The sequence below is a fragment of the Anolis sagrei genome, chromosome 1 (assembly GCF_037176765.1).
Source record: "Anolis sagrei isolate rAnoSag1 chromosome 1, rAnoSag1.mat, whole genome shotgun sequence".
Lineage (NCBI taxonomy): Eukaryota > Metazoa > Chordata > Lepidosauria > Squamata > Dactyloidae > Anolis > Anolis sagrei.
In genome coordinates this window covers 244425036-244448930 of record NC_090021.1, presented here as the reverse complement: position 1 = coordinate 244448930, position 23895 = coordinate 244425036, and the positions used below count along the sequence as shown (strand labels likewise).

Here is a 23895-nt window from a genome sequence, read left to right as displayed (position 1 = left end):
GACTGCATGGAGCGCCATTACCTTCCCACCGGAGTGGTACCTATTGATCTACTCACATTTGCATGTTTTTGAACTGCTAGGTTGGTAGAAGCTGGGCAGGAGCTCACCCTGCTACCCAAATTCAAATTGCCAACCTTTCAGACAGCAAATTCAGCAGCTCAGTGGATTAACCTGCTGTGCCACCAGAGGCAGATAGTAGCAAACACTATTATTTTCAGTGGGACAAATAGTGACAGTATTGAGAATAATACAAGGGCCCTAAGCGAGTAAATGAAACTGTGGATAAGTAGCACGTTTAGGGGTCATACTATACTTCAATGTTGCAAATGGCAAACCTGATCACCTCACTGCCCATAATAGAACATATCTGCTTTCTGTTCCTTAACAATTTTAAGTTGTAATTCCATCACAATTACATTTCCTTAGGATCATTTGGTGAGTAACTTTTGTCAAAGGCCTTTTGACTGTAAGCAATTTAGTAGGGTCCAGTCCATCCTGATGCATTCCTACAACCATCTGGAAAATCAGTTGACAGGAAATAGCTAAACCTTCAAGAATTTTAGAAAGAATAAAAGTTCTCAATGTATCATTATGGTCGATGTATACCATATTATTACACACTATTAAATCTCTCTCTATGAATTTTAATGGCAACTGCAAAAGCAGTTTGATAATATTTTTATATCTGTACTTTTAAAGGCTGTGGCTATTCCAAAACATATTTATCAATGTTATTTAGTCAGAGCCCTACAAGTCTCTGTGCCATCTTAGGCATTCCAACAAATATATTTCAGGGATAATATTTTCTGCTTTAATAGTTATCCAAGGTAACTGGAAGCACTATATGAGTAACTACATTGAATTTAAACCTTTTGAATGACTCTTCAAATAAGATTTTGCATTACAGTTGACATTCTCTGCCCTTTGTATCACTATGTTCCTTGGTTTGGCCATTGGAATGAGTATCTTTACAGCAGAAAGATTTGGCTATCACCCATCTTCCATGCAACTTCTAGAACGATTCCAGCAGTGTTGCCTCTGAAAAATCCTGCAAATCTCTTCAAAAGACAAGCGAACAAATGTCAGTGTGCTGGAAGAAGCAAAGTCCACTAGCATTGAAGTGATGGTCCTCCGCCATCAACTCCACTGGACTGGCCACGTTGTCTGGTTGCCTGATCACCGTCTCCCAAAGAAGTTACTGTACTCCGAACTCAAGAATGGGAAGCGTAATGTTAGTGGACAGGAAAAGAGATTTAAAGATGGGCTCAAAGCCAACTTTAAGAACTCTGGTATAGACACTGAGAGCTGGGAAGCCCTGGCCCTTGAGCACTCCAGCTGGAGGTCAGCTGTGACCAAGAGTGCTGTAGAATTTGAAGAGGCACAAATGGAGGGTGAAAGAGAGAAACATGCCAAGAGGAAGGAGCGTCAAGCCAGCTGGAAACCAATGCCTTCACTGCGGGAGATCATGCAGGTCAAGAATAGGACTCCACAGTCACCTACGGACCCACCTCCAGTACACTGATCTTGGAAGACAATCCTACTTGGACAACGAGGGATCACCTAAGTAGTAGTAGTAAGTAGAATCCTGAAGCTGCCTTCAGAAGCATACCAAGACTGACTTGTTTTCTTTTCAATATTCTCAACTATGGTGGTTAGACAGTATGCATGGTGTAGTGGTTTGAGCGTTGGACTACAACTCTAGAGACTAGGGGTGAATTTCTCACTAGCCATGGAAATCTACTGGGTGGATCTTGGACAAGTCCTTGCCAATAAAGTGTACATCTTTGAAAAAAGATACATCCTCAGTCAATTGTAATAGAAGACAAAGAATAGCTAGGCATTTGATATATAGCTGAAGTATATCGGTCACACTTTATTTACAAAACCAGAGGACTCATACACTGCAATCTACAGGGCAGCGTAGGGTTGGGAAAATAAAGGACACACGCAGCAGGTAGTAAAAGGTGTCAGCAGGGAGTCATCTCGATTCCAGACCAATGGTTCTAGAAGATGTGTGAACTCTTGAAAAAAGCAGTAGACAATCCAGGCTGATGTTACAACTATGGTTTTGCTTAGGAGAGGGAACGCATCCACATTTGAAAAGGGAAAGAGAAGCCAGCGATCTTTAACCATGCCACCGCCAGTGATGATTCTGCCTGCAGGCACCTTCCCGGTCTTTACTTCCAGCGTCCTCCAACTTTGCCTTTGGCTCCGGCCTTCTTGCTGCTGTAATGCAGGAAAGGAGGAAAAACAGGTCAGTGTACCTGACACAGTTATTTCATTTACTGCCCTTAAGTCTGCCATTTCATTAAGAAGTGTGGAGTGTCCAATCACCAGTACAGATTGATTGGAAATCCCTTCTGTGGGGTGCATTAGCATTAAAATGGATGAAACAAACTTCATTTTTAAATGTTTTCTCGAAGCCACTACAAGTTTCGCTTGAGTGATCACGATGGCCAAATCGAGCTCCTGGAGCAATTTTATCTCAACCTAAGTAACCCTATATCAGGGATGATTCCTGGTCTGTGACCATAATAATAAAATTCATTCATATATCTTGTGGCCTACCCATATTGTTGACCACAACACCAATGTAGTTGCTGGCTATAGTTTCTGGCACTTCAAGCTCAAGAACATCTGGAAAGTAATATGATTTCCACCCCTATCCTGTTATGAACCTTTGATGATCACCACATGGTGTTAAAAACTGGGCTGTGGTTTCACACAAGACTTGTAAAAAAATAAAACACCCCCATGGGCTAGTGTCTCATATTCTTCTAAACATGATTCAGATGGTCCCCATATTGCTTCATTTGACATGCAAATGGGAAAATACCCCAAACATGCATAACTCTTACCTTCCTGATGTGAGGGAGGTATATGAGTGCGTTTCAGATGAGTAAATTAATCTGTTGTTAGAATTTCTGAACTGCAGCAGCAACAGATTCCTCTGACTGGGTAAATATTTGCATGCTGTTTAAAGGGTATTACCTTGCCCAGCCTGTAGACAGCCACAGGTTTTCTGACCTGTGCTTTGAATATAGGCTCCTCGAGAAGATTCCAGTAGGAAAGGGAAGGAGTTCATATTCAAGAGCAATAAGGAATATCTGAAAGCCTTACATGGTTTCCAGCGCCAGTGAATCTGTTCAGCAGTCATTTCATGTACAGGAGTTGTTGTCTCAGTGGCATACAGACATGAGCACAAACACACAGCCACATACAGTGCATACTTTACCTGTCAAGTTAACTTAGCAGGGCAATCTGTTCTGAAAACAACCTTGGACATGCAAAACAAGCAGCTGACATGTCCTTTTCAAAGTACAGAGATTACTGTAACCCTAATCCTTTACCTTTCTGCGGCCATAGTTAGCAGTAATGTCTACATGACAAACATTATTACAGTGATGTTACTCTGGCACAGAAGGTAAATTATATATGCCCTATTTTGGGCACACTTTGCAAGACCAAAGATCATGCTGATAGGATTCGCAAAGTTGAAAATCTTCTGTACACATCACCATCCTGCTGCACAGTGGGTCCCTGTCTACATTCAAATACAGTGTAAAACCCTTAGTACCCATTTCAAAATTGCCCCTGTTTACATTCAGCGTAAACCCCTTAGTACCTGTTTCAAAATGGTCAGATAATAGTTGCTATCCTGTATGGTTCCACATAGCACTGAAGTTTTGCCTGATGAACTGGGCTACAGCTGGACATACATCAATTTCCAGACCTACTACAAAGTTGTTGCAGCCCCTCACCAACCATGGCTATTCTGTGCCTTGTGAGAGTAGAGAGAAATTACAAACACATTTGGCTATGTCTGTGTAGCAAGATATGAAATGGAATTTTCTTTCTTCTTCTACACTGACAAAATCCCCAGCAAACCTATCATTGAGTTGCTGCACCTCTCTCCATGACTATTCTGAGCATCTGACTATGCTCTGTCATCAAACACAAAATGATTATGTCTGAGATCAGTGGAGGATGTAATAAATCTCCACATAAACAAAAGACCATGCATAGGCATTAAGACTGATTGTGCCTTAGCAGGATACTACTCAACCTGTGCTATATCTGTTTCATAATAACAAACTGTTTCTCAATCCAGAATATCACAGCTTCCTAAATCATAGAATCATAGAATCAAAGAGTTGGAAGAGACTTCATGGGCCATCCAGTCCAACCCCCTGCCAAGAAGCAGGAATATTGCATTCAAATCACTCCTGACAAATGGCCATCCAGCCTCTGCTTAAAAGCTTCCAAAGAAGGAGCCTCCACCACACTCCGGGGCAGAGAGTTCCACTGCTGAACGGCTCTCACAGTCAGGAAGTTCTTCCTAATGTTCAGATGGAATCTCCTCTCTTGTAGTTTGAAGCCATTGTTCCGCGTCCTAGTCTCCAAGGAAGCAGAAAACAAGCTTGCTCCCTCCTCCCTGTGGCTTCCTCTCACATATTTATACATGGCTATCATATCTCCTCTCAGCCTTCTCTTCTTCAGGCTAAACATGCCCAGTTCCCTAAGCCGCTCCTCATAGGGCTTGTTCTCCAGTCCCTTGATCATTTTAGTCGCCCTCCTCTGGACACATTCCAGCTAGTGTCATTTTAAACATCATTTTAAACATCAGACATTTTAAACATCAGACAAGTATCGTTTTGTCTTTAAAATCTAGATAACATTGATCCCTTTGAATTACATATGATCCTGCAATATTCCTTTGTACCAGTAAGGTATTACTGTTTAAAGCACTGGCTGATAATTAGAAGGGCCACATTGTAACCCGTAATACACATTAAGTGCATCTTCAAACATCTTAAGCCCCATGCACGCATTTAAAACAAACCAGTAAAAAAAAAAAACCCCACCTACACCCTATTTGTGATATTTTGGTTGTTTTTCTTCCCTTGGTGAGGAAATAGTGTGTTTTTATGGATTGTAAGCAGTTACATGTGGCAGATCTCATTACTCCCTTGGAACACAATGCTTTGGTCACCAGAAAACATTGGCAGTGCTATAATGTTCTACTGATAGGAAAAGAAGGCAGTGTTTTTTCTTGCCTTTCTGCGCAATACTCTGTGATCCTGGGCCTTGAACTCTTGCTAATCTTGCATGAACTTAATAGTTTGTGGGAGTCCTTCCCTACTGCCCCCCCCCCCCCCCCCGCCAATGTATGCTCTAAAATTCCCCCTTTCGTTGGACTACATTTCTCTTCTCAATGCCTTTTATCTCTGATATATTAATGGCACATGCAACAACAAAGACAAAGAGCAAAACAAGCAGGGAGAAAACTGAATTAGATAGAGAGAAGGGAAATGGGAAGGTCATAGGACCAGGTGAAAAGAACCAATCAGCCATGGCCACATGGTACAAATTGCATGTGGCAGAAGCAAACCTGGATGTGATTAGTGTTAGGTGGCATCCTGTTGCTTCCAATCTCAAAAATAGCTCATACTTTTTAATAAAAGTTGCTCTCATTTCAATAATACTCAGCAACATAGTAGTGTACTGTACTAATAGATGAGCTTTTCAGAGATTGACCAATAAGACTGGGTTCTTTTGCACGAGGGTTATTGGTTTGCTTCAGTTTCACCAACATTTTCTTAAGGGAAGGGAATAGGGTAAAATTTGTCCCCCGTCTGTACCTTTTCTCCTTCCAAGAAGAAAACAAGAGTAAGAAGACTGAAGTGTCTTCTGCAAAAACCTGAATAGTTATTCCAGAGACATTGGGCTGGCAATGGGATGTGGGTACTCACTGTTTCTGGGCCTGATCAATCCGGTTCCTGAGGGTGGTGATCTGCAAACAACATACATGACTAGGTTTTTAAAAGTGATCTAGTTTCCCAGAGTGGAGGGAAGGCTTTTACCTGGCAGGAGAACCACTTCAGGTATCTGGGAGGAGATTCTAAACTCTGTCTTATTGGACTGAGAGACACAGACATTACTAACTGGCAGTAAACTTACCAGAAAAGGTATTATTTTTGTGACATAAATTATTGAGTAAACTAGGGGTCCCAATCAGAGATAAAGATTATTTATCCTGTCCAGAGCTTTGAAAAAATATCATGCTGGCTGGAGGATTCAAGGAGTAGTAATCCACAAAAGTTTTCAAGCATTCACTCGATCCTTGATAAAAGTGCTTATTTTTGTATATTTCATAGAAGTAATTTTTATTTGATACAATATAACTACTCAAATTGTAACAGGGAAATGAGAGATGGGAAATCAATACTGGTCTTTTTCAAAACTAGATTCTATCTGTTTGAAAAAATTAACTTTAAATTAACCATAATACAAGTATCTTGATAGGGATTCTTTTCACCCACAGGTTGTCTATTACATGTAGGTATGTATACTATCAAATTCATCTTAGCCCAGTTTTTCTAGTAGTCATCATCTTTCCTGGAGATTTACCAGCCAGTTAGAAAACACTTACTGAGAAGACAGAAATTGACCTGTATTGTTGATGGAGCCTGAAAAACGGAAAGATGTTCAAGCCAGGAGGCTAACTAGTTAAGTTTGCTCAGCAGCAACTAGTTCCAGATTTCCCTTACTAAGTTACTATATTGGAAGAAAATTGCATTGATTTTGACTCTTCAGAACTCAAATATCTTCAGAAGGAGGCATTTGGAAATTAAAAAATGGAATAGTTGTCCAATATTAGATTGAGAGGATTCTTTAAAAAAAAACCCACCACGACAATGGAAATCTTTGGTGCAGATATAGATGCATTTCACAACCACTGAAACTCTCCTCTGCACAGCTGAAACTGACAGTCTCTTCATATATTACCACAGTAATACAGTGACAGTTTCACCATAGTTTTCTTTCATGACTCTCTCAACACAACAACATTTATATGTAGTAGTATATAAAACATAAACCTTGTAGGCAAGGACATGGCTCCTTACCTGAGTGATACTGGGTTAGGACGAGGAGACAATGTGATTGAAAAACTCATGACTGGCCAATGCATATGATTCCAGTCACCAAATATGACTACAACAGCATAGGAAGAAGCAAAGAAAACCAGCTCTTCTATTCTTATGGTAACATATGAAAGGGTCCCACAAAAAGGGGCAAAGCTTATGGTTCTTGTGAGTCTTGATTAGATGCCTTATCTTGTTGACCATGACTAATTACTTCCTGAGCAAACTTGAACCCTGGTAAGTAGCTCACCCAACAACATAATCTCTCATACTTGAAAAAATACACTTTCAACTTGAACCAAAGAGTTCACATTTTGGCTTTTTCTGCCATTTTGGATTTACCGAATGTTGCTTCTTTCATGGGAAGTAAAAACAAGATACTCTTGACACCAGAGGTAACAGGACAACATGAAAAAGAAAAGTTCAGTCACCTGATATACTTACTTGTTGATTTAAAATCTGTCTTGTGGAACTGAATTCACTTGGTACTTCATCTCAAATGAGGTATTTGTTAAAGAACCAGCTTGGTTTTGCTAATTGATTTCCTCTCCTACAACTTACCTTCATTTCTAAATTTGCATTTAAGTTGAAGACCGCAGGCATGGCACTCATGCTCCTGATCAACAAAGACTGGCAAGAAAGAGGCAAGCACTTGAGTTTGCTTGCTGTTTCTCTAAAAGCAATGCTTTGTTTCCACAGTTCATTATTTTATTTCTCATTATGTCATTTTTTGTTTTTATGGAGTTGCCCCTCTACCTTGCTCATGGCTTTACTGTGATTGATGTACTTGTCCATCTCCACAATTATCAGGTCAGTAAAAATTCCTCCTTTTATTTTCATAAATTGAACAATTAAAAAGGCAATAATGGAAGAAGTACCTTCTAGGATCAAACTCAATCTTTCTCATTAAGTCCAGGGGTGGAAGACCACCAGCGGTCTCCTTTTAGCCCCAGCTAACCTGATGAGAGTTTTTGGCATGCCACACACTATTTGAGGGATGATGACCATCCAACATCTGTTTTAGGAAACCACAATCCCATGTGGAAGTGATGACTGACTGGCTTTTGATCAAATCTCAGTTCTGGATTATTGATACGGTCATGGGCAAACTAAGGAGCCTTCTGAATTAGTCACTGCCTTTCATTAGTCTTTAAAATTCAAACATATGGAATACTCCCGATACCATCTATATTGCAGATTTGGTCCAACAGAAATAATTCTATTGATAGTTATTGTTTTCCCATTACAATTAGGTCTCCTAAGTCTGTGCTCAGGCTCTATTAAGCATGTATTTATATGGCAGGTGGTTGTAGAGACCAGACCCATGTGCTCACTTGTTTGATGATGTGGCTGTCTTTCTCCTATTTTTATAACATTTTTAGTTAATTTAAGGCATGGAGACATAAAACAGGTCTAGAAGTTCAGTGGGTGTATTTATGAATGAGTTGCCATGAGACTCTGTTGAACTGCTTCAGCTGCTTTGAATGAATAGAAGATTTATTGGTATGGAGAGGGCAAATCAGTTTGAGATTCACTTTCTTGTTCTCTTGTCAGGAACTGAGTGCCAGCTTGCTGTTCAGCTCTGTGATCTTGGACTTCCAACATGCAAGAGTCTCATGCATGTAAACCATTTTGCTTTTTATGTTTTGTTTTTTTTGGTCACTTGGGTGAACTCTTTGTACTTACAACTTGGACAGTGCCTGCACCCTGCAACGTAGTGATAAAATCTAAGAGAGATCAAGATAATTACATTGGCTTTGGGTACTTCACAAATCCAGATGTTTGCAATATGTACTCAGAACAGTTCCAAACAGCATTTTAAGTCTCTCAAGTCCCTGTTTTATCTGTCTGTTATTTGATTTAAAACTGTCTTTTTGGGAACGTATCCTGCAATGATAGCATACTCATTACAAATTTAAAAGGTATCTATTGTGTCACCTATAAAAACAGCTACATACTATTATTCTAAGAAAAAACATTTGTAGATACATGTGTCACTGAAGTCAAAGGTGCTTTACAAATCCAGATGTTTGCAATCTGTATTCAAACCAAAGCAATCCAAAACAACAAAGCTTTTGATTTCCTGTCCTAGAATACTCTGTGAGAAAATTTCAAAAAAAGTCCTATTAACGTACTGGGACCAAGCAAATGTTTAAAGAGAATGGCTTCATTGCCTTATAACCCCAGAGCAGACTCCAACCATATACCATAAAGTATTGATTGCCTCCATGTGTTCGTAAGCTTGATCACGTGTGACTGACATGCATATTATGTGGATTTATGCAGATTAGATTTTACATATAGAGAGAATAAATAATCCCCCTTTTCACATTGCTGAAGAGGAGAGACAAAGTTCACACTTCGTAGAGGAAAACATGAAGAGGAAGTCTCCTATATTTTTTTAGTTGTCCATCTAGAAACCATACGAGGTTAGAAGACAACAAAACTGCTACCCATGAGAAGAAATAAAGAGAAGTAAAATAATAAGTTTCAACATTAGACTCATTACCCATCTACCCCACCAATATATTTCAGCCCAGTGCTAGTTTTGATGGACGGATGAGGATTCTAAGCAACTTCTGTTGGTTTCCTCTGATGGAATACAAAATCATGAAGTTAGGCATCTTATTCATTATACTTTATGATACAGGCTGGCTAGTTCATGTTAATTAATAGCCTTATTGATGAGATATTAAGAAGAAATAACCCTTCTTGGAAAGCCATGTTTGTTCTGAGTATATAGATCAGACTGGGCTATATTTCTCCTGAATGAAAATGTAAATTCTGTTGACAGTTATTTTTAAATGATATCCTGGGCCATGTCTCTCCCAGGAGGACTGTAACTGCTGGGCTTGACAACAAGAAGAATTACAAATGAGATCTCTTTTGCTACTCACATCATATTTTTGCCTCTTGATCTTCTCTAAATATTCATACTTCTCAGTTTCCAGTGAATATAACCAGTCCCAAAGCTCCTTTGCTTTCTCCCTGTATGTTTATGAAAAAAGGAGCATAAATACAGTGTGTGGAGTGAGTAGAAAGGAAAACTGAATATCACTTAACAATATTATGTAATCCTCAAATCATAAAAAATCCAACCATGAAGCCACTTCATGGAGGACAATTGGAGAACATAAACAAATCTGAGCTAATATCTCATGCCAGATGGGGTAAAAAGCCATTTACCTCAGTTTGTCTTCACTAAGGTGGTCAACGTTGAGGGGTTTGCGTCTTTCTGCCAGAACTTTCTTCTTCAGTTCTCTTGCGGTTTGTTTCTTTCCTCTCTTCTGATCAGCCTGTGAAGAGAGGAGTTTTTCAGAATACTATGGAACACGTCTCTACATGAATACAAACCCATGGAGGAAAGATTTGCTCCTTTATGAAGAAAAAAGTCAAACTATGGGACACATTAGAACTAACTTAGAAGACATTTAGGGCAGATATGCCTCAGGAAATGCAAAAAATCTTTCTCTTGTTGCATTTCTTGATTCAGACATTTACCAGCATTTTATCCCATATTGAACTTGTTTTAGGGAATCCTTTGTTACACCACTAAAATGGTATGTTATTACTAAACAAATGCCAAGATAGGATTCTGCAAGGCATGATCACAAGAGATGTATTGACACTGTGGAGTAGATGCAGTTTGAGGTGATTTTAACTGCCTTGGCTCAATTCTATGGAATCCTGTGAGTTGTAGTTCACAAAGTTTTTAGACTTCTCTGCCAAATAGAGATGATACCTCACCAAACTGTAAATCCCAGGATTCCATAGCATTGAGCCACTGCAGTTAAAGTGGTGCCAAACTGCATTAATTCTACAGTGGAGATGTACCCCATGTGACCATGGTCTTTTACTCCTTCAAGATCTTTTCTTCTCCTGTATGTTTTTTTCTTCCTGAATACACCAGGAATGTTTATAGTACAAGAATATGACTCAGAGACTGCCAGAGCCAAAATGAGAATATCTTATGGCAACATGTCTACATAACAAAGTACTCTAAGTTACAGGCTGACCTCATTCCAGCAGGCCAGTCATTAAAGGAGTAAAAAACCTTTCATTGCTGATTAAAGTTCAATAATATTTTCTTGGGAGCCAAGTATTTTTCCCCAAACTTTTCCCAATATGAATTGAGGGAATGGGTGAATTTCTAGAAATGGATGAGACCGTTCATGAAGTTTTGGGATCTTCTAATATTTTTTTCAGTTGCTCATCTATTCCTATTTCCTCCATGAAGGGCTTGATTTTATTTACCTTAGCCAAGTAGCTGCTGTATGTGGCACCCATGGAGGAGAGAGCCTTCTTCTTCTTCATGTCGTCTTCAGCCCGTCTCTTGGCATCGTCCTCCTCTCTTCTTGCCTTTTCTTCCTGTGAAATACAAAAGATAAAAACGGTCCCCATAAAATTTGGAGATCACAAATGCAGAATACACAATTGGATACTGAACATTCCTTTTAGCAGAGAGGAAGCTAGAATGAGAAGAATTCCCTATGAAGAAGGTACTTAATTGACAGTGCTCCTTGTGCAGGGCAATGAAATGTGAAGGAGAATAAGATGCGAAGAGACTTACAGCAAGCCTGGATTGACGCTCCTTTTCCTTCTCAGCCCGGATTCGTTGCTGGTCTGCCCTCTCAGCTCTACGCTTCTCCTGTCCATTGCAAATAGAAAGAAAAGAAACAGTAAGTGGTTTCATTATCACTCTGTTCATGCTGTTAACTAAAACAAATTGTCTTGAGCAACTTCTGTCATTATTTCAGTTACCCATAGATGGGTAAAAAGCCATCTAGGATCTAGTCTCCTTCTTGAAACACTGAAGGTTTCTTTCTCTTCTCATATTACACACCATATCTACTCTCATGCAACTGAATAGACTTTATTTCCATCAAATCCCCATGACTCCTTTGTCATAGAATCATAGATTTGGAAGAGACCACATGGGCCATCTAGTTCAACCCCCTGCCATGAAAGAAAAGCACAATAAAAGTACCCCTAACAGATGGCCATCCAGCCTCTGTTTAAAAGCCTCCAAGGATGGAGCTTTCACCACACAGAAAGTTCTACTGCTGAACAGTTCTTACAATCAGGAAACTCTTCCTAATGTTCAGGTGGAATCTCCTTTCCTGTAGTTTGAACCCAGTGCTCCGAGGGCAGCAGAAAACAAGCCTGCTCCCTCTTACTTATGACATCCCTTCACGTATGCATGGCTATCATGTCTCTGCTCAATCCTCTCTTCTGCAGGCTAAAAATACCTAGCTCTTTAAGATGATCCTCATAGGGCATGGGCTCCAGATCTTCAATCATTTTAATTGCCCTCCTCCAGACACCTTTCAGCTTGTCAATATTTCTTTTAAACTCTGGTGCTCAAAATTGGATAGCTAATATTTCCTTTTAGGGCAAAGTATTGGAACTTTTGTGGTGGCCTCACATCTCTAGGCTTCCTGGATGAAACAGTTTATCTAGATCCATTTCAGTCTGGCTTCAGGCCTGGCAATAGGACAGAGACAGCTTTGACTGCCTTGGCGGATGACCTTTGCAGGGAACTAGATAAGGGGAATGTGTCCCTGTCTGCCCTGCTGGACCTCTCAGTGGCTTCCATTACCATTGATCAAGGTATCTAGTGTGATGGGACTTGGGGACCCTGTTTTATAGTGACTTCAGTCTTTTTGGAGGGACAGACACAAAAAGTGGTGCTGGGATTGCCCGTTTAACATCCTGGCCACTAACCTATGGTGCCCCTCAAGTATTGGTTCTGTCCCCAAGCTATTATTATTATTATCATCATCATCATCATCATCATCATCATCATCATCATTATTTCATATATTTATATCCTGCCCTTCTCCACACAAGGGGGACTCAGCGCAACCTCACATGAGTATCAGAGGATGCTAACAGCATAAATACCATAAAAATTACAATTCACAATAAAATCATTTTAAAACATTGTACATCGTCAGTAAAATTTAACAATAAATTAATAGATTAATGTGCCAGTAAAAACCAAGCCAAGCCGGGAGAATCCATGTCACAAAATCCAAATTTCCTTTTCCTATTGCCGCTGGCCTCTAATCAAACGCCTGGCCCCAGAGCCAGGTCTTCAGTTGTCTTCTAAAGGACAGGAAGGAGGTGACCAATCTGATGTCCTTAGGGAGAGAGTTCCACAGACAGGGGGCCACTGCCGAGAAGGCCCTGTCTCTTGTCCGCACCAAGCACATTTGCGAGAGTGGTGGGATCGAGAACAGGGCCTCTCCTGATGATCTTAAGCTTTGTGATGGTTCATAGCAGGAGATATGTTCTGATAGGTAATCTGGGCCAGAACCATTTAATACTTTAAAGATTAAAACCTTTAAATTACACATCATGAAACCACTGAGAGGGCTCATTTGGAATTTGGGGGTCCAGTGCCATCAATATGCTGATGACAGACACCTAACTCTCTCTCTTTTCCATCCAATTTCAAGGAACCTGTTTCTGTACTAAACCAGTCTCTTCTGTCACTAATGGACAATCCCAAAATGGCATTATCAGGCTTAACTGAAGATGTGATCACTCATAACAATCTTCTCCTCACACACTTTTTTGTGGGAAAGAGGGGGTTATTCCTTGTATTTTGTGTCCATTAAAGCATTATTTTAATAATTTTAAATAGTTATTGCCTACTACTCTCTTGAAGATAATATTGGACAGATCACATCAGTGCAACTTACAATTCTTTCTTTGAGAGCCAACAGCTCTTCCTCTTCCTTCTTCCGGCCTTCAAAGTGACTATCAATCAAGGCTTGAAGCTCAATCAAGTCCTTGTTCTGCCTCTTCTTTTGGATGTCCTGGAAAAATGACAGAGAGAAGGTGTTATGGTGGAATCTATGAAGACAATGACAATAACGATGGTGGCAATCTTTAGGGTATTATAGATTTTTCCATTCTAGAATTCTTTAGTGTTCCCATCTATACATATACAAAGATTCATGTCACCTCAGAATTAGAGGGGTTACCTAGAAAGATCTCCAAGACTGAGATTTTTTAAAGTTACTTAAATTACTTTCAAGGTTGGGCGGAGATGGCAGCAGAACAAGATATTTGTTGGAAGGGGACAGCAATACTTACATCAAAGTCTACTTTCTCACCCTCTGGGATCTTAGGTGCAGACATCCTTTGCAGATGGGACAAAAGGAAAGAAAGATATATAAGCATCTGTAACAATTATTTTCAAAAATTTCAGTGATGAGGCTATTAAAGTAAAATATAGCCACCCACCACCCACTCTCAACACACAAGAATATGTAATGGAAATAAAATTTGACTAAGCTTTGAAAAACCTAAGTGGAAAAGCTCCATTTAGTGTTATATTGTGGCAACTTAGAGCTCTGGTTGTCACATTCAAAATGTTGAAGAGCCAAATTATCTGCCCAAATTTATCTTTCTACAAAATGTCACCTCTTCTAAAATTCAGAATTAAGTCAATTTCAGTTAGACACAGGATTAGAAAATGATTTGACATAGGACTGGGAAATTTAAATAGTTCCTGCAGCTCTGACAGCATAACTATATTCAAACATTTAGAGCATGAACTTATTTAGTGCAGCAATAGTTGCTTCCAAAAGGAAGGCTCTGAGTGGTTCCAGTCTAAAGGCATTGTGCATCTAATCAGTTTTTTCCCTCTTTCTTTAAGGTATATTTTGTGGGGGGAAATATACACTATATAGAAGAAACTGTAAAAAGAAATCACAGGAGTTACAACTGGAAGATGTTATTTGGGCCTCTTCTAAAATTCCATGAATGAGACCTGGGGATTGCATGATAAAAGCCTTGCCTGGAAGTGCCCATTATTTATGCCAGCAACAGTGGAAAAATGGATTTCACCCTACATAAATTTGTACCACAATATATCCATCAGCTACTAAGCTGTCACTGATTTGGTATCTATGGAGAAATGAACTGCTTTAAAGTACGTGGCTCTTTCCCAACACCATCTTTGCAAACTAACTTGAAATCAAGTGAGGCTCCAAGTGGGAAGACCCTGGCATAGATCATCTAAAATTTGTGACTGTTCTACATCACTTTTCTACACCTCTAAAAATCCTTCCACTACATGCAACCTGTCTGTTACTAGACTCCTTTCAAGCTCTTATCATTCTACTTGCCTTTCTTTCAGCCTCAGAACTTGGAAAGATGTCTTCTTTGCACTACTGTTACCAGAATCCCCCAGCTAGTTATTTTCCATATCTTTCTCTCTCCTCTGATACATCTCTTCTCAGTCTTAGAATGTGTTTTTCATTGTATATTGCTAGGTAAGCCTCAACTGCCCTCATCCTTAATATGTAATAATCTATCTCTGACATCTTTTCTCACTTTTGCTAATCCTATAAAAGTCTGAGAATTGATGTATATTCCTGAATGTTTCTTACAAAGACAAAAAGATGAGAGTGGCTTTTCACTAGCTGAATGTACACATCTGCTTTCTGTTGGCTGATCTTTATCTGTTGTCTTTGATGGAAATCATATTTAATCAGAGTGGGAAGTATAAAAATGTCTCTTTTACATGCCAAAGAAGCACAACCAGCAAAATATGACTCAACGAACAACTGGGTGACTGTGCTTATTCACAATACCTGAATCTGACTAAATTTGAAGTTTTAAAAACATTTAATGCAACAACTAATATGTTAAACATCTGCTAGTACACACTTACGGTGGTGGTCTGGGTTTCTTCTCTAAATATAGCAGTGCAGGAAGGAAACAGACAAAGGAAGAAAAGACGAAGAAGGTAAAGATTAGAACCACAGAACACATTATTGTCTGATTTGCTACAACAAGTGAACCAACACAGTTGTCCAATCTTATGGAAATACTCCAAAGGCACTTGACTGCACTTCTGATATTTCATATAGATACACTCCTTGGCAAGCCAATTTTACTCAGAAGCAAAACAATAAAATATTAATCAAAAGACTGCATGAAAGATTCAACATAGCATCTGAAAGACAGGAGTTTGTTTCAGTGCAGATATGGGCAGCAGTGACCTTCTACATGTTAGTCCCTAGCCAATGGACAGAGATGGTGGGAGCCACATATCTTCTTTACTACACACAGTCCTGGCTGTCAAAACTTGAATTCAGCTTTTATAACCACATACATGAATTCAAGGAATTGTATCATACATTGCTCTCTCTATGTGACTCATTCTCCTTTCCCTACTTTTAGGTGAGACTTCAACAATAAAAAGCTTGCAGCCTATTGGAAAAAGTATTGAAGATACACCTGACTTGAAGGAACAGTGTAAATTCCACTTCCGCATTTACAAGTGTAGTGCCACTCTGCACTACATATTTAACCAGGCAGTTAAACATTCTGTAGGTCTTAAATTTTCTCTTCTGTTAAGCAGTGAGCTTTTTAATTGGCAATGACTTTAAAATACAAATCACACCAAACCATTTTCATGAATGTTATTCAGAAGTATACAAAGATCTAAGTCTAATTTTAAATCTCAATGAGAGAAGACCATTTGAATTAATGGGACGCTAGTAAATCAACATTTTGATTCAGTGAGTCTAATTGGAATTAGACCGAAGCTTCCCTCACTCTGTGTTCATAAAAATCACTGCTGTATTCCCACTCCACTGTCAAACTACACATCACTGTAGAAAAACATGTTTCTAAAATCTGTCTGATGTGTGGGTGGGGTGGGGGTGGAGTGGAGTGGAGTCTGTCCATTGCTTACAATTAACTCATATATATATATATATATATATATATATATATATATATATATATATCAAAATAACTGCCCATATGTTTTGTATTCATAGGAATAATTCCATGAACATATGGTTACGAAAAAGTTGGTTTTCTGATCCTGGCATAAAAAGAAATATTTCATTGCTTCCAGGATACCAGAGGGGCTTCCAAATGGAGGGATTCTAATACCAAATATATTATTCTATTCCATCTTTTCCTTCATGATAGTTGAGTGTGTGTGTGTGTGAGAGAGAGAGAGAGAGAGAGAGGAAAGAGAGAGAGAGAAAAAATGTGTGTGTGTGTATGAAAAGAAGAGGCAGAAGCAACAATGAGGGCAGCATTAATCAATGGAAGACTTTGTAATCTATGACCCTGGTAAAAATCTATAGCCTCATTTGGAAGCACCCAATAAAAGGAAAACAAAAACAACTTTTTTTTCAAAAAAATTAGCAGATGCCTTCAAGTGCATGACACAACAAAGGATGGAGTCTATAAACTGAAACCTGGCCTATTGTTAGATATTTGTCTAAGATAATCTTATTTCTCTCATCTTTAAGGAACTGGGGAAAAGGAACACACAATCATCACTGCAAAATCCTTTCTTTTGATGCCCTTTCCCTTCCCTCAGGAGGACAGTGACTACCCATATACAACTGCTTTGAAACACAATCCCTACAAAGCTCCTGCCAAAAAAGGTGTCCAACAGCCATATCTCATAACATTATGGCAGCAACAAAACTGGAAAGTAAACACAAGCTTTTTAAAAGTAAAAGAAAGCTGAAGTGATGTCATGTAAGAAAAGTCTTGATTTCTCCTTTCAAAATCTGAAAATTAGAACACATCAGAAAAGAACAGCTCAGTGATTTCTTCTAGAAATTTTCATATCTTACTTTTAAAAACTCAATAGCAATAAATGTCAGATTATAAATTAGGACCCAATATCAGGGGATGATTTCCTGTTGGTACAAATTCTCACTTCAGAGAAAGGATTGTGATTTGGGTTGTGGGAGGGCAGTAAGGGAGGAAGGGGTTTTTCCATCCCCTTGACTAACTCCATCAACAACCACTACATATTTTAAAAATGTCATGCTAATTGCAAAGATGCCTTTTATGGCACATTGCATATATTTTGACCCTGAATCCATTCTTTTTCATCATTTGGAAATGATGACAAATGTGGCTGGTGTAACAACTGTGATATATTGAGATTACGCAAATCCCTGATAACATGGAGGCATGAAAGGTTGTACATTTGCAACTGTGATGATTTGGCCCAGTTCCTGGTTTTACATTGAGTAAGGATTAGAAACAGAAAGAAAAGGGTGTTAGAATATGCTTTTTCCAGTGATAGACAACAAAATACCATCGTAATATTCTCCTTCTTCTCTAGCTGCAGATGAAAGGCAAAGGAAAGAAAGTAATCCAGTCAATGTGCTTCCAAAATTTTGGGTTTCCCCCCTATATTTATCCAACTCCTTTATTTCTTTGAACTGTATTGCACAAGGCAGGGAAATGGCATTTAAACTGGGCTATCATCACCCACTGTCAGTTTACTTCTTTCTCCTGATTAACTCCTGATTACCTATTGACATGCAAAACTCATCAATAGCTTGCAATTCCACAACATTCCCATCAAGGGCTGTGTGATAAATGTGTTCTGCTTCTGTGCCGATAGTAAAGTGATGCCAGAAGGCAGAATTCAGCTTCTCTCCCACTCCCCAGCCCCTTTACTATTCTCAATATGGGTGGTTTTTGTTTATTTTATATTTTACAGTTTATTTGCTTTCTTCATAGCTCAACGTGCAAATTGCTCCCAAAAATATGGAATAGTGGAGATGTGGGACAGCAGGGTCTCGAGGATATGTGGAAGTACAACCTTGAGACCATCACTTGTTGAATTGGCATAATGCTGTCAGTAGAAAAAATATGTGATATCTAAGGTGCTCATCCTAGTATGTGTCTGCTTTAAATGATAGCATGACGATTGTGGAATAGCAGCTTCACACAATTAAATCCATAGTCTTAGCCTTTCTATGACCCAGATCCTAGAATGATTCCTTCTCATGTGGTGTAAACAAAGAACTGCAGTAAAAAGTATATCTCAAAGGTGGTGGGAAATTGTGTTGAAGGGAAGATTATAAAATTATTTTTTTCTTCACTGAAGCTGTTTTGATCTATCTTGGACATATATTTAGGTTTTAAACTCCTTGAGACAGGGACATCTCTAAGGCACTACTTATTTTACTATGCAGTAGCAATAAATATTTGTCAGTGGAAAAATCTCGTAGCAATTTTTGAAAGTCTGGTAGCACTATTTCAGCCACCATAATCACGGACATTGCTTTTGGCTGTGTCTATTGCTACCCCCTTTTTTGTTTTATGAAATGTGAACCATAAAATCGCTAGGACGTGTCTTCATAATAGAAGAGTGGTGGGACACTATTCTCTAATTATGACATTTTGTGCATCAAAACACAAAATATTGGTCAAAGACCCATGTAAGAGTTATGTGAAAGTCTCCTGGTAGTCTATTCAATCTGCGTGGCCTATGATCCACCAGATATGATCTAGTTGAATAGCTTTACATAAGCCACATATAGAAAAATCCACCAAAGCTGAACCAGGGTGGTCAAAGCAGGGCTCTCTAGATTTTGGGCTGTAATTTCCATCAGTTCAAGCCAGTGTAGGCAGCATGAGGGATACTAGGAAAATAACTCCAACAGTATTTGAAGGGCTCCAATTTGCTTGGCCTAGCATTAGATAGATCTCTGGGTTTGCTTCCTCCTTCCCAATTTTATCCTCATAACAATCCAGTGAAGGAGGCTATATTTAAGAACATTCTGAGGTAAAACTCTTTGACTATATCAGTTGGTGGGAGATGCCAGGTGGAGGGTGTAGTTACATTATGTCCTACTGGTCGACTTACCATAGGCAATGAGTTGACTATTTTTGACCAGAGTACTGAACTAGTTAGACCTTTAATCTATACTTAAGTATAAGCATCACTCTTATACTTAATTATCTTATGAATATCTGGCAAGATTCTTTCTCAACCTGTGGAACCTAAATAAAAAATCAGACTGTTGTTGAACATCAGTTGTGGAATCCTAGAGAAAAGAGGGAGAAAAGGGGGAGTGGAAAGCACATACCTTCTTCATGGACTTCTTCCAGTAGAAATAAGCAGTGATGAGAAGCAGAGATTAAAGGAAAAAGAAGACGGATGTAAATGCTTTTGAGATGACTCTGATGAACAAGGAATGTATAAAGGAAAAATAGAACAAATGGTAGTTAAGAAAAGCTGAAGAATGGTGCAATACACGGATACCTAAAGCAACTGTAGGAATGTGGGGGGGAAAAACATCAGCAGGAGATTAATAGAGCTGTGCAGGTGGAGCACTCAAGGAAAGACACACTGTAAGTGATAGTTTGTTAATAGTATTTGTTGATCTTGTTTCTTCTCTTCCAACATCCCATTCACACATATATGTATATATTGTGTACGTATCAGATCTAATTAGAGGAATTTGGAAGTTATGTCACATACCTGGCTCATGAACTTCATCGGGTGAGAAGTGTCATGGAACAAGATGTAACGAACAGCAAGAGAATGAAAACAAGAGGAACAATGTTAATATGACAAACATGGGGTATTTGAATTCTTCTGTGTGAGTTTGAGTCCAGTAGGGGAGAGGATAGTAAGACATATCTGTAGTCAGTGAGAAATAAAATTAATAGCACTTAGGCTGCAATCCTATACAGACTTACCTGAGAGCCCCATTGAACCCAATGGTGCACATTTCTGACTAGATATGTATAGGTTTGTATTGTTAAAGAGTCATAAAAAGGCAGCCAAAGGGAGAGTCAGAAAAAGGGAATGGTAGACATTGGTAGAGAAAGAGTAATGCCACACAGTATGCAAATTATTTGTCAGCACAGCCAAGAGGAATTTTCCACCATCTTTTATAAAGATTTCTCTTGGCTGTAAGCATGCATAGAATGACACTCCAGTTGAAAACAAAGTGATCCTAAATGCAAATACCACTTTGTTTGCCTGGAATACAGCAATACCAATGACCTTGTTAAAGACTATCTTGAAGAAACACAGAAGTTCAGAAATGGAGACATCTCTTTCTGGTTCTTTTTCTGGGCAAATATTGTATTTAACCCATATCAGACCACATCTATCATAAATTTGCATCTGCATGTATTGCTCCTCATAATAATTGCTCCTTAGGTTTTCACATAATAAACCAGAAATAAGAACAACATATGTAAACATTACAGATCTAAATGTTAATATCAGGGTAGCTATGATCTTCATTTTAATATTTTTCAGATCAATAGCCATGCAAGAGCACACAAGCAAGAAATGTCTATGGATATCTAGAAAATATCCCATTGATTTATTCTAATTACAAGATAATATATAGCCTATGAATGCTAGACTATTCTTTGCACATAAATGGCTTAAATGCCATGCCTCAAGAATAGTAACCCAGTCGAGTAATGATGCCATCTTGAATCAACCTATGCTCAGACTAAATCAGACTATAGAACAAAATTCCAAAAGCAACATTTTTGTTGCATTTTGATTAATGTACAAAAAATATTCATTCATTAATACACTAACTTTTCAGTGTAATATATTTATTATTTATTTATTTAACGTATTTCTATCCCACCCTATCTCACCCCAAAGGGGGACTCAGTGCGGCTTACAATTTGGCACAATTCGATGCCACAATGAAACATAAGCGTAACAAATTATAAATACATTAAACATTAAACCTAAAACAATCACATATAAATACAATTAAAGCAGGATTTAAAACAGCAATGAAAACAACCACATAATCAATAATCAGAGTCCACGAGCCATTCCAGTTACAGTCACATTGATTCCCAACTGTCTGTTGCATTGCAGCTAGTCTTTGAACACCTGGCTCCAAAGCTTGGATTTTACTTGTTTTCTAAATGCCAGGAGGGAGGAGGCTTATCTCAAGTCACTAGAAAGGGAGTTCCACAGTTGAGGGGCCACCACTGAGAAGGCTGTCTCTTGTTCCCACCCACCCGCAAAGGAAGTGGGACTGAGAGCAGGGCCTCTCCAGAAGATCTTAATGTCCATCCTGGTTCATAGGGGGGGATGTGTTTGGACAGGTAAGCTGGGACAGAATTGTTCAGGGCTTTATGGGCTAAAGCCAGCATTTTGAATTGTGCTCGGAAACAAATTGGCAGCCAGTGGAGCTGACATAATGCGGGCTTTGTGTGCCCCCTGTATACTGCTCCTGTTAGCAATCTGGCTGCTGTCTGTTGTACTACTTAAAGCTTCCAAACAGTCCTAAAGGCACATGGACAACAGTGGTCAAGTCTGGCTTCTCAAGGTATTGGCGCAACTGGTGCACAAGTTTTAATTGTGCAAAAGCTCCCCTGGCCACTGCTGAAACCTGAGATTCCAGGCTCAGTGATGAATCCAGGAGAACTCCCAAGCTGTAAACCTGCATGAAAACTCTCCAAAAGAGTCTTTTACACACTATCACTCTTCTCATCTCTAAATGAAAATAGATGTCGAGCCCGGAGACTTTACCAGATGATATTGTTTTCTTCTTCTATGCATTTTCAACAGAACATGCAAACAAACTCCCTATATTATATGGAAAGTACTTTGGAGACAAGAACACAAATATTGTGATCTTGCTTGCCCCTTCATGAATATATACTGTCCTATAGTGTATGAAACACATTCTCCCTGACCTGGCTTGTTTCTGCCATTAATAAAACCCTGTCCCCTTTTTCCCTCTACATTCAGTTAACTCTGGTATGTGCTTATTGTATAACTCTGATACTTAAACACTAATAATAATAACTTTATTTTTGTACCCTGCCTCAATCTCCCTGAAGGGACTCAAGGCAGCTTACATGGGGCCAAGCTTGATTAACAGAATTAAAACATAGCACAGTAAAATACATGGCAACAGTATAAAACAAAATAAAACAACAACATTATAACAAGATATAAAAACAGACATCAAGGGATGTTTATTAAATGAAGAATGTTATAGTAATGTTTTATTAGAATAAGAATTTTTAATCAACACAAGGATATTTTAATAATTAAAACCAAGCAATTAAGAATTATTTATTATTATCTCTTGTTTCCTTGCTCCACCTTTGAATTCCTGTACAAGCCACCCATTCAGAGAATCAGAGGAATTCAGAAGTCATGTCACATACCTGGTTCATGAACTTCATGAGGTGGGGGAGGGAGTGTCAATAGGGGGAAAGGAAGACAAGACAAGTAAGAAAAACAGGATTGATTACAACCTTGAACTCTTGCAAATCAAGGTTGAAAAACTTAATTTATAAATAGGTTAAAGTGAAAAACAGATCAAGTGTTTAATTTTAATTTTAATTTTAAAAAGAACTAGCCAATATGAATGAGAAAAGACAGCATGCACACATGAAAATGACTTGCAGATTAGTGTGCTGTAAGAATAGATTAAGCCCTCTTTCATACTGAGCAATTATAACAGTTTGGTTCTACAATCTAATCAATAGGATGTGCATTTCCAATTTTGAAAAGAAATGCAATATTCAAACTGTGCATGTCTGAAATAAAACTCATTGAAATAAGATGAATAGCCATTTGATCATATCTATAATTATTCTGCCAAATGCGTATGGGACAACCTTTTTTTCTACACATGTTCAAGAGAAATGCGACTTGGCCTGACTTAGTTCTTATTCTACCTTTAAGCTTTATGGAGTTAAGATCATGTGTTTAATAAAAGTACTTCAACAGCAAAAGATTCTTAATTGGCCTACATCCACAAACCAAATGAGATAGTTAAGGAAACTGAGTTTTATTTATGCTGAGTGTCTGGCTTGGTACATACACAATGAATGTTTTATTATTCTTATGCATGACAAATGCCACTATTTGGTAATCAAAAAGATGAGAGGGAGGGAAGGTGAGAAATCAGTAATGTGCTGGAAAGAAAGTTAAGACACATTAACACTAAAGACATTTAAAGCAGCTTGGGTGAGACATCACAAGTAATAACAAATGTAAATGCTAAGGTAATGTGTTGCTCTCCTGTTCTCTTCCATTCTACATTCCTGCACACACATACCAATACAGGATGGAAAGAGAATAATTCAGAAGTCATGTCACATACCTGGCTCATGAACTTCACCAGGTGGGAAGTATCATGGATGCGGGGGGGGGGGGGGATCA

At 38.7% G+C, this 23895-nt stretch overlaps 1 protein-coding gene across 17 annotated transcripts in view; it reads right to left on the bottom strand.

Moving 5' to 3' along the window:
- Nucleotides 1-1847: 1847 nt before the first annotated feature.
- TNNT3 (troponin T3, fast skeletal type) overlaps nucleotides 1848-23895 on the bottom strand; it is a 44034-nt gene continuing 21986 nt past the window's right edge. For 4 of the 17 annotated variants that reach the window (XM_067462599.1, XM_067462602.1, XM_067462605.1 and 1 more), the window contains 10 exons: nucleotides 19811-19825; nucleotides 15616-15637; nucleotides 14031-14076; nucleotides 13634-13750; nucleotides 11497-11574; nucleotides 11181-11294; nucleotides 10113-10222; nucleotides 9824-9914; nucleotides 8613-8653; nucleotides 1848-2226 (listed from right to left, as the gene is read on the bottom strand). In XM_067462599.1, the coding sequence (XP_067318700.1) occupies nucleotides 2178-2226; nucleotides 8613-8653; nucleotides 9824-9914; nucleotides 10113-10222; nucleotides 11181-11294; nucleotides 11497-11574; nucleotides 13634-13750; nucleotides 14031-14076; nucleotides 15616-15637; nucleotides 19811-19825 (683 nt within the window). In that variant the 3' untranslated portion in view covers nucleotides 1848-2177. Of the gene's footprint in view, nucleotides 2227-5753; nucleotides 5795-8612; nucleotides 8654-9823; nucleotides 9915-10112; nucleotides 10223-11180; nucleotides 11295-11496; nucleotides 11575-13633; nucleotides 13751-14030; nucleotides 14077-15615; nucleotides 15638-19810; nucleotides 19826-20205; nucleotides 20231-22892; nucleotides 22905-23836; nucleotides 23849-23895 lie in introns of those variants that run through there. The other 13 variants (XM_060768617.2, XM_067462604.1, XM_067462606.1 and 10 more) reach the window with 8 other exon arrangements.